Here is an 18,832-nt window from a genome sequence, read left to right as displayed (position 1 = left end):
GTCAGGGCGAGCTTGGTAAGAGATTGGCAATAATACATTTTTCTAATCCAACTTCAAAGAAATAAAAATATTCATCTGATAACTGTTATTGTAATGGAACAACTGTCAGGTGTGACCCTTATATGGGCGTTAACAGACATTGTAAACGATTGAATAACGATAAAGATAATTATATCTTGTATGTCATAATAATATGAATCATAACTCATACATTGAATTGAAGCTCTGCATTTAATTACCATATGATAATGTTTATATTAGGAAAGAATGTTTATGTCTCCACCATAAAATGTGAGCTTAAATGAGGCATCAATTAATACGTATAACTCCTCCATTATATGTTTATGTATTTATTTGCAAAACAAGCTATAGTACAGTGTATACAAATCAAGCGATATAAATATATCTCACTTTACTTATTTGATAACTAGATAAGTATGTTAGATCATTCATTAATATATTTATTCTATTAAGTTTCATTTCATTATGATCCACACACGCACCACTTTGATTACGTTAATGGGTTATGTAGCGTTTGAGATATAGACCATTTTTCGTCTTCGTTAGTGTCATTTCTTCTTCTTCTTTTGACGCTTTCTTTAAAACAGTCGCTGTAATTTTCCGATTTATATGATAACCATGCAATTAAAAGAAGGGATTAAATTTTACATAATATTAATCAAAGTGTTGAAATTAAACTGACTGCATGCAAGGTTAGTTAGCACTGAGATTTGGAGCCTAGTCTCAGAAAGTGACAATGCAATTGGCCAACTTTCAGAAACAATAACTTAAAATATTGCCTCTTATCAACCCTTACATAAACAATTTCACACTATAAAGTAAACATCCAAAAACACCAGTCTAATAAAAGTAGTCAAGAGTAAACAGGAACAGTGATTTTCTGTGTTAAAATATTATTCAGATGAGTGTATATATACATTTTCAACAGTAATAAGGAAGTTCAATTTCTAAATTGTAAATATTTTTATACCAAATTAAGATCATGTCATTTTTAGCATGTGTTCAGTTTTCTCTAACTGAGGAAAGGGCTTTGCGATAAAACGGGTTATTTTCCTGGCTTTTAAGAAGAATTATGATAAAATAAATCAGTTCCATCAGTTGTTGTGCATATGTTTTGTTATATATATATATATATATATATATAATCAAAACTATGTTCATTAGAATACTCCTGTCAGGGACGTACCTGCATGACTTTGAACTGTACGGCAGATATGAGCAGTATAGTTACGAACCAAGTAGAGATGCTGCGAGTGTGGGGTAGGTGAGGGAAGGGGTCTCCATCTCCAGGCGGATTGGGTTTTTAGGGTCTCTCCTTGATAATGTTTAAAAAATCAGCACTTAATGCGTCCTCTTGCCAGATCTATATTCCAGCGTTAATATATTTTGTTTGTCACATTTGTACTACATAATACAAAGATAGTTATTTAAATTCATAGTTTATCACACCGCTCATGCTTGCTGCCAGGGATAGTCACAGTGTCTAAATTGCAACTGGAGCATCCCTGTATATTTTGAATTCTATGTAACTTTACCCTGGTGCTTCAATAGCTCGATAGCTCTGGCACGATACTTTGCCCGTACTAGTATTCATTAATTATCTTATCTAAGATTTTAGCATGTTTGATATCTATTTCGCAGAATTTTCGTGAATTATGTCGATACAAGGATAAATAACTAGGGCTGGGACCATTTCAAAATTTTGAAACCGGTTAATCATTTGTATGAAATCGAATCGAACCGGTTAATCGGCCGCCATACTTGAAATGCTGTTTTCTGTACTGATGACCATTTAAAGATACTTCCAGCAGCTGATTTTATTAGGAACTTACGGACTTTATCGTTTGGAAGCAGTGTGATAATTGATGTCATGTTTTGGTATATTTTATTTTAGATATATCACGAAAAGTAAATCGAAGACTATTGATTATGTTCAAGTAGATGCGTTTTAGTGGAAATATACTGCGGGCCAATGTTCTGGTCAAAGAAATATAAAAGGTTAAGTACGTTTCGTAATGTTTATTGTTTAAGAGCGATTAGCGGTTTTGCAAAATTGAAACCGGTTTCACCTGTTATCGAATCGTCCCAGTCCTATAAATAACAATGAATTAAGCCAGGCATAGAATTTAAAAAGGAGTTCTGTGAATTGTTATACACAATACACTCTAGGACACAACAACCTTAAATTAACAGTCACAATAGATATATAGTTATGTTTCAAAGTATTTGAGTCATTGAAACGCTATGTCATTATATGATAAATTTTATTGTGCAACTGCCAAGACCCGTGCAGGCATATTGCGTATCGCCAAAAGGACCTAACAATGTGCCTGTTAGGGTAATCCAAACCTAAATCCAAACTGCTATACATGTGAACAATCCGCATATTCGAACCGTGTGCTAAGCTGTTATTATCATTTATTTATTCATTTGTTTATTTAATATCCTCTAAAATGTGAAGATTGCATAGGCAATACTCACACATTAAGGATATACTAGTTTTTTGTTGTTATCATTTTTGAAATCTTTGTCAATATCTAATTTAATGCATGACTTCTGCATCTGCATTTTAATAGGTTATTTGATAAATATATCTACCCACACATCTAAAATATTTCAAGTTTTCTCACGCGAATCGTAACTTTTTCTATTTAACGAAAGCAACACCTAACATTTGCAAACGCAAATTCAAATTGCGTAAATTGCTGAATGGTCTTTCGGTATCCAGATTTGGATATAGATTGACAGATTGAATTGCATCCATTAAAATCTTCAATATTATGACAAACGTGTTATATTTAGCGTAACTTTTTCTTTCTCGAGACGTCGACAGATCATATTTGTTTTCCTGCTGCTCACTTGATTTACCAATAAAACACATGCCATTCGAAACTTAAACAACAGAGTGCATGCACAATAGATTTGTAGGGTATAACAACGGACGACACAAAATTAGGTCATATTGGAACTTGCCAGCTTTGATGTGGAGGAAGACCCCAGGTGCTCATCTGTGCATTATTTCATCACGGTCGGTCACAAAGGTAGAACCTTCCGAAAACCAGCTGAATTGCTTCCCCACAAGATATGCACAATAGAATCGCTACTTGGAGTTTGTAGCAGAATGTTGCAAAACCTAAAACATCCAATCAGTATACATGTATGTTAAATATAAAATCATTGGCTAGTCTTTTTGTACTAGAAATAAATATTTATACTGTGTTTAGCTATACATGCATTCTGTCTTATTTTAAACCTATTGCACAGTAATGTTAATAGACAATGTATGTTAATTTAAAACATAAACTACAGATGGTTGGTGGCATAAAGGCATTGACCGCATGTAACAATATTATGAACAATGCTTGTTTATGAAAACTATTATCTATTCACTATTCGATTATTTTGGTCTATAAAATTTCGAAATGCTATTATTTTTAATTCAAAATTAATTCACATTAGGTTATTGTAAATGGAAACTTCCTTAACAGAATCAGGGTTTCAACGATAAATTCAAACAATTTTGACACCTATAAAACATTAAATGTGCCTTTCCTGTCATTTGCATTAAAATATAAATGTCACTTCCTTATCGTTAAGGAGGAAGTAAGGAAAGGGCTTATTACTGTATGGAGGATGATCTCGGTATACATTTTTGTAAAACAAAAAAAAAGTCCATGAAAACATTGCAACTTTATAACCCCAATAATGGTTAGAATTCTGTTTTCTCACAAAAAGATTAATAGACACAGTTTGTTGAAAATTAAATCATCATAAAGGAAGATAGATAAAGTTATGTAAAAGATTGATCATTAATTATAAAGAGAGGTAGAATATATATTTATTTATCATATGTGTACGTATATATTTACAATTGTCATACAGGGTCGACGTTTTCATGAATTCAAAAACAAAAGTGTGACCGGAAGTTACGTGTCTGCTTGTTTCGTTTTCTATAGAGGTACTTTAGATACAATGTAATTAAATGTTTCCATACCAAAAGAAAATTTAAAATATATTTTGACTTTACTTTCATGGACAGCGTTTTTACTTTGCATATGTTGATTGTTTTTGAAATTAATCCAACACTAAAGCAATAAAATTGCAAAATTACTGGTATTTTAACACTGAATGTTCAAACGTCCCGTAAAATACACTTATCTTAGATGACGACTTGCCGCAGCCGATCAGTCGTCTTTTGGTTCAGTTTTATTAATAGAATCATATAGATAAAAATGCAGTACTTAATTTCATCGACTCGTATTTTGGGATGTAAATATTCTATGCGTGCTTAAAAGTTTTTTCCACAATCTTTTAAATATGAAAATAATGAACATATTTGAAGATACATATGTGAAAGAAACATGTGAAAAAATATAATGTGTGTGAATTTTACATTGAATTATGTATACTTAGAGTCTTTTTGCTAGCAGTCCAGCTTAACAATTGAACGATACTCGTTCTCAGAATATATATTCCTGAAATTGATCGAAGCTAATAGTTTCTCATCAGAAACTTATGGGTTTTCGCAGACTGTGTCTGTCTAATAATGGGCTTTCGTAAACTATGCTTGTTTTCATAATCTTCTTCTGCAAACCCCTTGTTTGTTTCCGGAGTCCAATATGTGTGATTGTCTTTTTCGGCTTGAAACGTAGATATCTCAGTTTTGGCATTTCCCTTTCGATCCACTTAAAATGAAGATAAAAATTTATATTGAAGTTTTCATTTTAATAAACAGAAAACAATTTATTTATATAGCAAAGCTACAAATATAAAATAACTTGGCATCAAAAGATATTTGTGATCAGAGACGTTGGCTATATAGAACAAGTTGTAATATAGTACATTTATTGGTCGTTTCTAAACAAAACAAGAAGTGAAAAATAATGGGCATTAGTCGTACCTGTATATGAGACACTCTGTTGTACAACATTTTTATCTTTTGATGTAGCTGCACCAGCCTTTTGTTTGCTTCGACTGTGAAACAACAAGAAATGAATTGTTTCGTGATAACTTTAGACAATCATAGAAAAAAAAAATTTAAAAATTATTTTGTCAACACGACAAATGTGAAATTGTTGCAGGCTCGGTTTGACTGAGCCTGTTCATGGACATGGACGGCAGTTGAAATAGATACAACTGTCCGCGCCATTTAGCACAATGTTGAGAAGAACTCAACATTCACACGTGGTATAAGTACAAAGATACAATTTACAGACATACGCAGGTGTGTTCACACAACAGTGTACATTGGCAAAATTAAAAGGAAGGCAGCATATCCAAATGGTGATTAAGCAATATCCAAAACTATTTTAGAACAACCAAATCTGAAACGTTTAACAAGAGGGGGATCATAGTGACCCTGGATCGCTCACCTGAGTAATATGAGCTACATGTATCAAATGTCAAACTGATGATAAAATATTAAAAAAGTAGGTCAGTAAGTCATATTCATGGTCACTGAAACTCAGTTTTAAGATCAGCGTGCAAAACTGTGCATGTCACCAAAATTTCAAGACTGTATCTTAAAAAAAAACAAGAAAGTAGGTCGGGGCGGGGCCTCTTTTCACCCAAGCGGCATAATTCAAACAATCTTGTTAGAAATCAACAAGGCAGTGATACATACATGCATTTTTTATTTTTTTCCTATATAAGTCTTTGTAAAACTTGTGACACCCTGGGTGGGGCCTATTTTCAACTAAGGGGCATAATTTGATTTTTTTTGGTATAGAGGACCACTAGGCAATGCAACATACCAAATATCAAACACTTAGGCCTTTTAGTTTTAGACTAAAAGATTTTTAAAGTTTTTCCTATTTATGTAAAATTATTGACCCCCAGGAATGGCCTCTTTTCACCAAAGGGTAATAATTTGAAAAATCTTGGTAGAGGACCACAAGGTAATGCTACATTTAAACATCAAAGGGCAAGTTCTTGCAGTTTCAGACAAGTAGATTTGTAAATTTTTTTCCTATACAAGTCTATTTAAACCATGTGACCCGGGTCTGGGCGGGGTAGTATATGACCCTAGGAGTATAAATTGAACAAGCTTGGTAAAGGACCAATAGATGATGCTACATATCAAATATCAAAACCCTAGGCCCTGCGGTTTTGGAAAAGAAGATTTTCAAAGTTTTTCCCTACATATGTCTATATTAACCATGTGATCCCTGGGGCGGGGCAATATTTGACCCTAGGGGGATAATGTAAACAAACTTATTAGAGGACTATTTGATGATGCTATATACCAAATATCAATACCCTAGGCCCTGCGGTTTTAGACAAGAAGATTTTCAAAGTTTTTCTTTATAAAAGTCTATATAAACCATGCGACCCCTGGGGCGGGCCATATTTAGTCCTAGGTGATAATTTGAAAAATCTCAGTAAAGGATCACAAGATGATGTTACATAAAAATATCAAAGCCCTATGCAATGTGGTTTTGGACAAGAAGATTTTCAAAGTTTTTCCTTATATATGTCTATGTAAACCATGACTCCCAGTGCGGTGCCATATTTGACCCTAGGGGGATAATTTGAACTAACTTGGTAGAGGACCATTAGATAATGCCACATACCAAATATCAAAGCCCTTCCTACTGTGATTTTGGACAAGAAGATTTTTAAAGTTTTTTCTTTCGGTTGCCATGGCAACCAGTGTTCTGCATGGATTTCAATTATTTGGCAATTTTGATAGGGGTCACGTCAGGATCATTTCCGTGAAGTTTAGTATAAATCTGCCAAGTGTTTTGAAGAAGATTTTTGAAATTTACAATATAGCTATATAGGGAAAATAAGTAATGTTCTTTTACCGAAACAGAATGGTTAAGGCAAAATTGGGTAGAGGGTCACCTAGAGATCATTTCCATAAAATATTTTTGAAATACGACTACCAGTTTCTGACAAGAAGATTTTCAAAGCTTTTCCTTTTGGTTGCCATAGCAACCAGAGATTTGCATGGAATTAAATTCTTGGACAATTTTGAAAGGGGACTACCCAAGGATCATTCCTGTGAAGTTTGGTGTTAAGCTGCACAGTGAAGAAGATTTTTTACAAGATGTTGACACACAACGCACGACGGACATCGAGCGGTCACAAAAGCTCATATTTTCACTACGTGACAGGTAAGCTACACTCCAAACAATTTAACAGTACCACTAAACAATACCTAAGATGATTTCTAGAACACACTATTAATATCATGTTTTATGTGTTAGATTTTCATCTCCCTAAGAACAGTTGTTATGAACACTACTCCAACAAAACAACAAACAAAAAAGACTGCTTTCGTAAACAGAAATTTGATCTTACCTATTCAAAACTTCAGTAATTCAATAGCAAGCTACAAACAAACACGATGCAATCTGCATCACCTTTAATTTGAAACAACGTAGTTTTAAATGGAAAACAATCATGATTGTAGTGGAAGTACATAATCAGTAACTTTAGTAATTTAATACCTATTGACACAAGAACATGATGCATTCTGCAGTCATCAGTAAGACCATACCAAATTGATTTGTTGTTCGTCGGAACTACCGCATCAATGATTTCATTCCCGAGAAAAAAGAAGAAGAAGAAAAAAAAAAAAAACACCCGCACGTACATAAAAATCGACGAAAATTTTTTTCTTCTGATTACCGGTATGCGGTCCGGAATGATAACGGTAAAACAGGTTTTATCGCTTATTTAATGCGTCAAAGTGATACTAATCGGAATCCATGCGTTCGTAATACATGTAGCTGATGACACAAACTCCAAACGTCAGGAATTATGGTGTTGTGCATCATTTGTTTAAAATCTGGAGTGTCTGTGCTAGTGCCACACATGGTCTTCGATGTGCCGGTAGGTGATGAAGAAGGCACGTTCAAATTATACAGTGAAAAGAACAAAGCCCGACTTGTAAGACGTGCACGGCCACGGGGTTTCAATTGAAAATATTTGGATTAAACATAGAAATATTGTTCAGACATTTTTTCAAACCATTTGTTATCAATTGTTTAGTTCAATATTTTAGATCTAGAGCCAAAGCCAGTGCTTTCTTAAAAAAAGTTTGTTCACAGATTCTGACTGATCCATCACATTAATTGTCTCGGGCCCAAATCGTCTTTAACGTAGCTTCTTTAGTAGGGCAGTCAGATATTCTATCAAAATGCATATATTCATTTTTAAAAAATGTTTAACATTTCAAATAATTAGTGTAGATATAAACAATTATTTCTGTCGTATTGTAACCCAAATTTTCCCTGTTTGTATATTAAATAATTGGCTGTGAATTGATTGAAAGGAAGAATCTGAAAAAAAAAACAGACCTTCCCAACTCAAAATTTCTTGGTCAATCAATCCACAACAAATAACACTTTTAAGAGTGGCCATATTGGGATCATTTTTTTGTCCGTCTGTTATCATTTTTGACTGAAATGAACCTCTACCACAAAAACTTAAGCTAACCTTATCTGTTAAGAAATTATTCCAATGGGATTTGAGCAATGTCGAAGCATTTGTGTGCCCAACTCCGTTTGGTCTCATTGGTCAAGTGATTTATCACTTTCCCCTCACCTCTACCGTTTGGAGTTTCACTAGGGGCACCAAGTTGCTCATGTGTCGAAGCCATCTAACTGGGTTTCAGAAGATATGTTATTCCACTTGGGTGCCCGTTTTATCTCAAATACTCCTCATCCTCTGCCGTTAAATGGGCACGCCTTCAGACTAATGCAGAACAATCAAAATTAAAAATAAGACACTCATCCCTCAGTAATTATAAATAGAAAATGAAAACAAAGTGATTCGGTGAGTTTAACAAGAATTTATTTGCAAAACCATTCACGTAGTCTTTAAAACATATAGAAAAGCTATCTCCTCTGTTAGTCACACTGTAAATGTTTAAGTTCTGTGTTATTCTTATAGAAATGTTAACTTCATGTATAATTATAACTGCCAAAAAAAAAAAATACCCGCTCGCTCCATATAAAAGCTACCCGCCTCTGAAAAATCAAAATTGAGAAAAAATTCGCTCGCTCGCTCCCATTTGTTTGAAAATTTTCCGAAGAACTATTAATTAATTTGGTATGGCCTAATAAACCAGTTTCTTCTTTGAAAGGGAGAAATTGCGAAGTTTCAAAACCTCCAAAACATTTACATGTATTGTCTGTGTTATATCCTGTTAGAAAAGATAATTTTGCAGTCTCAAAGCCTATAAATTACGCTTTATGCTAATAAGCAGCGTATTTCGTTATACGTTTTACAAACGTTGGTACATTTTGTGCTTAAACTACACTGGCTAAGGAAGTATTTTATTATATACCGATAAAGTAATCTCCATAAGCATTTCTCGCACATCTAAAACATGTTTCGCTAACGGCTTATTAAAACTCAAATCGAGTAATGTGATTTCATTAGTTTATATTATGAGGCAATGTATTTTTAAAAATAAAATAATGCAATAAATGTATGAATTGGTAAATTTTAAAAATACAAAATAAAAGAAAGTATTTTTTTTTTTGATTTGTTGGGCCTTAATTTTGAGGAGTGACAGATCAACAAATTCCTAAACGTAATCACTAACAACCCTGTATCAACAAATCCATATCCGTATGCAAATTATAGTTTTGCTCTTTGGATAACACAAAACATAGTCTTTGCTTTTTAATTTGTTTCTTTAAGTTTCATTATCTTCTTCTAAGTAAATAAATTTGTCAACAAGTGTGCGAAAGTTCATACTTTAAGACTTTTAAAAAAAAAATCAGAAACTAGCGAAGGAACGTATGAAGACTTGGATAATTAGTGCATTAAGCAATATTTGTTCTTAAACATGTACTATTTAACAAATCTACAAAAACACTTTGAATACATAATTTCATCCACTTATGTTGGTTTTGTCGTACATTTGTGTAAGTAATTGGTATGTTTAAGGTTATATTTAGATGCAATTGAAAATTATTTACCGTATAATGAAACAAAGAACACACATGGCTATGAGAAGCACTAGTACCGAGCAGCCAATTAATGCAATACCAACTGCAACTATGGTGGTATTTGTCTGTGCAGGTACCACTGGATAATGAAAATAAAAAAAGTAAAAACATAGCTGTAAGAAATATGATATCGATTACATACTAATATGTAGTACTAATTTTCTCATGTGACTTCAATAAAAAATTTGAAGCATCTAATAACAGAATTCTTTCTCTAATCTCTTTATACCATAACTAATCCATTTTCTTTTTGTTTAGACTGATATAATATTGCTATACGTAGTTTTGCTCACTGGCACCAGACCAGAAAGAAAAAATGCCTCTGTACATATTATACCATACCCCTAGGTATCATATAAGAACCATGGTCATGAACGAGAAAATATACTTACCCATTTCAGTTTCGCATTTCATACCTAAAACGCGAAGTTCGGTTAATGTGTACTATTGATAATGAACAAGATGTAATTTATCTTTCACTGTGAACCTGTAACAATTTTTCAATATTTCTTACTTGAGAGAAACAACGCTTAGTTTACAGTTTTTCAGCGTTTCACAAAAACTTCGTTGAACTTCCCTAGTGAAGTTCCGGTCTAGATTACAAAACCATTCTGATTGGCTGATGTGAAAATGTATGTCAGTCGTTGTCTAACTACACGTGTACGCTTATATGTAAATGTGCAGCATAAATATGCGACATAAATTAAGTTAACAGTACAGATGTATACAAATGTATGACTTCAAATTCAAAATCATATATAAGATTAATATCATTCATCATTTCGAGTTTTATTGTAAAACTGTGAATATTTTGCATTCTGTTTTTGTTTGTTTACATTTCGACTAACATGTGCACACTGCTGTGACCTCTAGACCGAATGTTCATTAGGGAAGTAATAATATGGAATATATCTGCAATATGAAATATTGAGACAAAGTGACTGGAACACGATGTAAGATAAATTACCACTTGTTCAATATACTGGGTACCCATTCACCGAACTGCGCGTTTTAGGTGACAATTGACATGTACAATTGAAATGAGGTAGTGCACTTTCCTGTACATGACCATGGTTCTTATATGATACCTAGGGGTAGGGTACACCATGTACATAACACAGGTATTTTCTTTCTGGTATTGTGCCAGTGGTTTTGCTTTGGTACGTTTTTCAGAAAATTCTTAAAAGAATACCTGTAGTTTTGTACATCTTATTTGTTCCCGAGCAGTAATGACCTTGAAAACAAGTACCGGAAGTGTTGTTGCAGCATTCACACTCTTCATAGCATCTTAAATGACAGTATGTCCCCCAGAAACCGTCCTCACAAAGGGTACAGCGTCCTTCATCAATATGACATTCAATGCATCGTTTAGACTTGCACTGAATGTCGCAGTTTTGGCCCCAGAATCCGGCTCGGCATTTACTACATGAACGACTGTCACCATAACAAAATTCACAGTTGTCATTTTCACATGCGGTTTCACAATTGAAACCCATAAATCCAGGTTTACATGATAAACATGTTCCTGTCTCTTTATCACAGAGTCCTATACAGTTTGAGGCGCAATTCTTTTCACACGAACTTCCCCAGAAACCATTTACGCACGTTTCGCATTTTCCATTGGTTTTGCCGCAATAAAGACACTTGTCTGCTGTCAGACATTTCTTGTCACAAAATGTTCCCCATAATCCGGCTTTGCAAGAATAACATATTCCTGTATCTTTTCTACAAGAATTTTCGCAGATTTTATTGCATTTCTTCTCGCAACCTTTTCCCCAATATCCACTTTCACACGAACGACATTTTCCGTCGTTGATGTCACAATATCTACAGTTATTTTCCTTACATTTTTTCTCGCAAAATGTTCCCCAAAATCCAAAATGACAAGACCAACATTTTCCCGTACTTTTGTCGCAGTAACTACATTTGTTATTCATACTGCATTGTTTCTCACAAAACGTTCCCCAAAATCCGTTATTACATATTGAACACGAAAATCCTTGCTTTTTGTCACATTTCCAAATTTGACAGGTTGAAACATCACAACTAATATTGCAAAGTTCACCTGCAAATCCAGTGGGACAGGTCTCACAAACGCCGGAGGAAATGTCACAGTTTCCAGTTGAGCAGTTACTGCATAAATAGTTACATGTCGGTCCCCAAAAACCAGAGATGCAATATTTACAACTACCTGTGTTTTTATCACACATTTTGCAATTGTTAGTACTGCACGTTTGCGAGCAGTTACTACCCCAAAATCCGCTAGGACAAAACAAACATGTTCCATCAGATTTATCACAAATTTCACAATTCGACGGGCAAACACTTGAACATTGAGAACCCCAAAACCCAGAGTTGCAGTAACTGCAGTCACCGGAAGTTTTATGACAGCCATTATGACAGTTTGATGGACATTGTTTTTCGCAGTTTGACCCAAACCAGCCTACTTTACAACGTGAACAGTATCCGGTTGACATTGAACAAGATCTAAATCTGCATCCCTTTGAACACTGTATGCTACAGTTGGTCCCATACCAGCCATAATTACATGTGTTACACACGCCCGTTGTTTTTGAACACGTGACACAATTGTTGTAACATGGCAAATTGCAAATATCACCATACCAGCCATTGTAACAGGATGTGCAATTCACATTTAAACGATCACATACACAATGAGCATGACGACACGCAATATCACAATGTTTCCCATGATATCCTGAGCGGCATTCAAAACAAGAGCCGGTAACTTTGTCACATCCGATGTCAGTGCATCCTTCGGAACATCTATTTTCGCAATCTGCTCCCCAGTACCCTCGAGCACAACTCAAGTTTTGACTTGCCAATAAATGACCTAAAAAGTGAATATCATATTCAGTATGCATTTGAATTACTTATTATTTATGTACAGGTATATCTGGTAAATAGTTTTAGGAAAATACTATTTACATGAATACCAAATTCATCAATTGTCTTAACTACTTATATGCCAAATTCTGTAAAGTTTCTGAAACGGAACTCTGTTAAAAGTGGTTGTTAATATTTTTGAATGTACTTTTAACTTACATCCATGACTGTAATTGATAAAATGTAAGGGTAGATTTCTCAGAAGCACTGAACGGCAAAAACACAGCCACAGAGCCACGTATTTGCAAAGTAGGCACACAACAAAAAAAAACTGTAACGGAAATTATTACAGACGGGTTGCTTCAGCAATCTAACAAGTACATTTTAATTTTCAATTTATGCAAAATATAGAAAAAGGGGAGGATTGAATTGGAAACTGGAACAAGGATGAATATTCAAAAGGGAATGTTTCGTTCCTGAATCACAGTTACCCTATAACGTTAACCACAGCAGCGCAGATACTGACGTACAAACACACGCACACACACGCACACGCAAGAGCACGCGCACATACACACGCGCGCGCGCACACACACACACACACAAATGACTAACTTACATAAACAAACAGACAACACTGGAGGGCATCGAGTTATACCAGTTCTGTAGTGTGCCATGGCCTCTGAAGCTCAACAATACTACAAGAAGTAACGGAATTTCAATACAAATATTGCAATTTCTTCAAATTAGATACACACATCTGAAACAAGTCAGCTAAAAGCCATTATTTCACGGTGCGCCACTTCTTATTCATCTCTGAATTATAAATATTGTAATAAGATTGTGTGGCTACATTAAATCATTTTAAGTCTTAACTAAGTCTTACCTAATTCGTACCCAAATCTTATTCCCCATATATTCTATACAAAATGGATACTTTTCACAGAGCCTCCACACATTGCTAGACTTATTTCAGAGTATACGTCTTTCTGTTATTATCCCAGATTGACATAAAATAAAGAGGAAAAGTTAGGGTCTTGTATCTTCTTAGTGTTAGTTGTTTCTCTATCACATTTGTTATACTACAGAATTACCTCAAAATAATTATCAGTGCTGCTACCTGGTATTACCACTCATACATACTAAAGTTGAGTTTAACTTCACAAAATACAACTTCTAGTCTATTTTTTTTCTACAGATACACCATTATGCGTCTCGACATGATGACTCCCCAGATGGTTCCTTTACGACTCTTAAATCCTTTAGTATCAAAATTAATACTAAGGTAAATCATTTTAGCATGGCCGTTTTCCATTTGTTTCCACAAATGTTTTTACAAAATCTTTATGATCGGGATTTTTAAAAAGCTACGGCGTTGCTAAACGCAATCATACTTTAAGTAAAACTATTCAGGATACTTTTATGACACGCACCGAAAAGGAAATGACTTACCAAATTATTGGCAACAGCTGCAAACAAAGCATTAACATGTTATCCACCATTAGAAACTATATATTCTTAGGGTATATGCATTTAACATAAGTTTTACTTTGTTTTTGTTATGCGTTCAACAAATTTATTAACATGGAAGGCAAGTATGCAACTTCGTCTTTACGCTGACAATTTTGCGTTTTTGGATGGGTAAAACGATCTGCGCTTGTTGAAATGTGATATTTTGGTGCAGTTATTACAATATTCAAAAGGAATGAAAATAAATATAATTTATCTGTGTACGTTTAACTATATACAAACTGGTAAATTAAGTTGATTTAACGCTTGGAGTGTTGCTCGCCTAACCTGATGGTAGCGAACGCGTTTTACAGTCTCTCATCATTAGTCTCAGTTAAACCGAATCTACTTCTATTTTGCTCGGTTTCACACTGCTTCTAACAGATTGTTTTATAAATTCTATTTGTGTTATTGGCCTTGCTTTTGAGATAGCAAATAATACAATTATTCGTCAACATTTTCATAGATGTTTGAAATGACATCAAAGCACACAGTCTAGTGTTGTAGTACAGTTTACTGATGTGCTTACATGTTTGGTTTGAATATAAAACACTTAGGAAGGGACAGAAAACCACCAAAAAGCATCTTAAATAGTAATTGAAATAATCTCTCAAAAGAGAAATAGTTATAAGAAATGATATAAGGCGATACAACTGATCAGAGTTCAAGCGCTTTGAAAGGATCCTCAATGTTCTTTAAATGATATTTTCGACATTCTAAATGCGATTGCTCAACATTTACCCTGAATGTTTTTCTTTAAAGTAACAAATAAACGATAAAATGCAGTTGGATTTCTACGTTCATGTTTGCCAGTTATAACTTGGAAATGAAAATATAAAAAATAATAAAAGAAATCATTTTGGTTTGTATTTGATAAAGTAGGTCAAAGTAATTTAAAATCCAATTTCTTGATTGGTTCTAAATTTTTTCAAACCTTATAAATGCATCTTTTGCAATATGGTCGGTCAGCTCGTAATCGTGAAGGTATGTCTTAGGCGGCATTTAATTATGACCTTTTGAAATACTTACGTACGTACTATAAAGGAAAAAAATCAATATCGACGCTCCATTCAATGGAAACACTAATTAGGACAATTCTTCACTAGTAGTCATCATTTCTTTTCTGTTGATTTACGTTTTCGGTGGGTACTGATGCAAAAGTAAATGTTAACAATAAGATACAAATTATTCGGAAAATTGAATTCGCTTGTAATTCTTGATAATGATCGGGATCTTTTATTTGTTATTATCCGTATATAAGACACACATTCATTCGATCAATGTTTAAGGTGCCAAGTGCCTACCACTCTGGGCAATGTTACTTGCGGTCGATGCGTTACAAATTGAATAACGCAAGTACATTTGTATCATATGTTTGCTTCTTCACTATACAGTGGTAAATGTCGTCATTGGCATTTGACTGTTTGAACACACCTACTTACATGTAATTAGAAGGAAACTTTCACAAATATCATTAAACAAGCTGCTATTCTTATTTGTACATGTAAGTGTCTTATGATGAAGTTTATGTAATGTTGAAAATTTATAACCTATTCATGGCACGCTAAAGTTGAATGACTTGCCACCATTGGAGCCGAGTTTTATTTTTTTCCTATCTTGATTCAATTCTAAATAAAGGGCAAAATAGAAGGGTGAAATTAATATTTTCCCTTATTAGTCCAGTGAAGAAATCAAATTTTGCCGGAATTAAAGAAAAGATAATTATGCAATGGTTTTTATAAACGAGTTCAACAAGGTCAGATACAAGACATAAAGTAAGTCTTAGTTTTTCCTCTTTAAAATTAATGTAATACTGATTTTGAGTTTAAAGAATCATTTCAGTTACAAATCAACAAACTGCATGTACAACTGTGTGTTAACAACATATTTTAGCGGCGTATTAATTTTTATACTATTGCTTAAAACAGGCATATACGTGGCCGGTGGGTCTAAGAATATTAGGCTATTGTCCTTATAGATTTGAATATAATAGTCACGTTGAATAAAAATACAATATGAGGCTCTAGGGTGTGCAGTCTCTTTTTGCGATTGCTTTTATAGTGTTGACAAGTAAGAGATGATTTGTGTTGTTTTTATTTTTTTCACGATACCATTTCGTTAAAAGTATTCAGTTTGTACTTCATTTATCGTTGATATCATCTGTAGTTTTTGTTAAAGTAGTTACATGGTAATAGTACTTATTCGTTGGGATAGGAAATCCATAAAGTTGCCAATCGTGACCTTACATTTCATCTACAATGTCTTGGTATCTTGTTAATTGCTTTGTAATTAGTCTTTGGATTTAGTGATTCAATGCACTTCTTATAGAAGCATTGTGTTCTATATCCTTATAAGCCCTTAGCATCTCCTTATTAGGACTTAATATCTCCTAATTATGACTAAGTGCCTCTAATTAGAACTTAGTGCTCAGAATTGACCAATCACAAGCATAGCGTCAATGACACAGGCTTATATTGATAGATAAGGGACAATGTAACATTTGTTACAAAGTGCCATTAGACACATTAGGACTTTATAACCGTGGAATTTATTTAACTTGGACTCTAACGACTGATGCCAGTCAACGTCAAATTTAAAAGTGAAACGTGAAAGTGTTGTCTGTAATATACTGGTCACTCGTTAAATGAACATGCCTAGTCGTTTAACATGAACATATACATTTTCAGCTGCTGACGTTTGTACAGATTTTACCCGATTATATGGAATTGTTAGTTACAATCACATAGGTAAACGTGAAATGTTGCTCACGTTATGGCAGAATTAGTGTCAGGCAGCCGGTGAGCTTGTATGGGAGGGCTCCTAATTTCGAGCCCCGGACTGACTGTACTTTTTCTCATCCTGCGACATTTGATGACCAACGTTCGTCCGTGGTATGCTTGAGATACTTTGTACATTCAGACTTCGAGGACGAATTTCTAAGTTGTGGGGTGAATGTAGCGGTACGAACCTGGTCATTTTAGGGGAAAGTCAGGTTAGCTCAGTTTGTAGAGCACTTGGGTTCCCGGGTTCGAGCCCCTTACTAACTGCACATTTATTTCACCCTGCGACAAAAACAAAAAATTTATTGTGTAAGACAGTTTGTTAAGATGCAATATAACTTTTCATAAAATTTTATTTTATATAGCTTAATTATCAATCAAACTGCTCTGTGGAAGGTTGGTGGTTCAGCCCACATTCCCGCCCATGCCTGTTAGGATTATGCTTGTAGGAGCAACTGGGTTCTTATTGCGCTATGAAAAGTTGGATAGTCGCCATATGACACATAATTGTGTCGTTGTGACGTAAAACTAAACAAAAGCAACACTCTTAAGAGTAATGCAATAGAGATACAAAGTAAAACATACCACAGCTCAGGCAAACAGCAACAATTACAAAAATCAATCCGTTTTCCATTTTCACCACGTCATTGACCGAATAAAACTTGCTATTTCTTACGCTAATATAACCCTTTTAAATATGAACCTTTTCAACAAGGATATTTATATTGCCATGCACTAATGAATAAACATCAAAATATCAAACAATATTTAATATATTGCTAAGCTTGGCGACAATCCAACAGCGAGTAAACAATAACAAAATCCTATTTATCTATGAACCCATAGAGGAAAGCCTAAATAATTATTGTTGAAAATTATTCAAGGAAGACATATCTATAAAGACTAATGTACCTGCTACACATGTACTAAATCTGAAACTTTTTCTTCGCTTTATATTTGGTATTCTTGTCATCTGCTTAATCAAAGGGTATACATTCCGGGCAACGACAGCTTCAGACTTGTCATAATCAGTTTTATTCAAACTATATAATATACTGAAAAAAAAAAAACCAACAAAAACCAACAACATTTCTCACTAGAAAACGTAATAGCTGTTGATGAGTCAGAATATTATTTTTTAATAGATATTTTTCTCTGTTAATGTAAAATATATTTAATTGATTGATATAGTCATGTATTTCTCTGTAAATCATAAAAACACATATATATTGGGAATCCCTTATCAAAAAGATCAATTGGAAAACCATAGGTTGGTCTAGAAATACGGTTGCAGGCTCGATTTGATTGAGCCTGTTCGTGGACGGTTGTGCGAATGCATTCTACCGTCCACGCCCTCTAGCCCCAGGTTGAGCAGAACTGAACATTTATACATGTTACAAATACCATAATATAATAGAGACTATTATTATTATTATTATTATTATTATTAATAATATATACAACATTTATATAGCACTCTTCGTATAAAAATACGTTCAAAAGTGCTTTATAAAAACATTCAAATAATGTTCAATAAGAAAATAATGGTAATACGAAAATGACATTACGGTAATAAGATACACAGCGTTTCAAATTAAAGATAAGCAGATCAAAACATGAAACAAAATACGATAGCGTAAAAATTAAATGATATAATCAAAGTTACAGGTTAGAACAGAATGGAACAGAAAATATCCTACATTTTTA

At 33.8% G+C, this 18,832-nt stretch overlaps 1 protein-coding gene across 1 annotated transcript; it reads right to left on the bottom strand.

Moving 5' to 3' along the window:
- Nucleotides 1-334: 334 nt before the first annotated feature.
- LOC123554665 (multiple epidermal growth factor-like domains protein 10) lies at nt 335-17,828 on the bottom strand. Its single transcript, XM_053547925.1, has 5 exons — nt 17,711-17,828; nt 11,182-12,843; nt 9,960-10,068; nt 4,922-4,995; nt 335-4,706 (listed from the first exon to the last, which is right to left on the bottom strand). Exons 1-5 carry the CDS (start codon nt 17,757-17,759, stop codon nt 4,513-4,515), a joined length of 2,088 nt encoding a protein of 695 aa, XP_053403900.1. The 5' UTR covers nt 17,760-17,828; the 3' UTR covers nt 335-4,512.
- Between the last annotated feature and the right edge of the window lie 1,004 nt (nt 17,829-18,832).

This window comes from Mercenaria mercenaria, chromosome 7, assembly GCF_021730395.1.
Source record: "Mercenaria mercenaria strain notata chromosome 7, MADL_Memer_1, whole genome shotgun sequence".
NCBI classification, from domain to species: Eukaryota; Metazoa; Mollusca; class Bivalvia; order Venerida; family Veneridae; genus Mercenaria; species Mercenaria mercenaria.
Note: the sequence above shows the minus strand (reverse complement) of the source record. Positions and strands in the feature narration are given on the sequence as shown.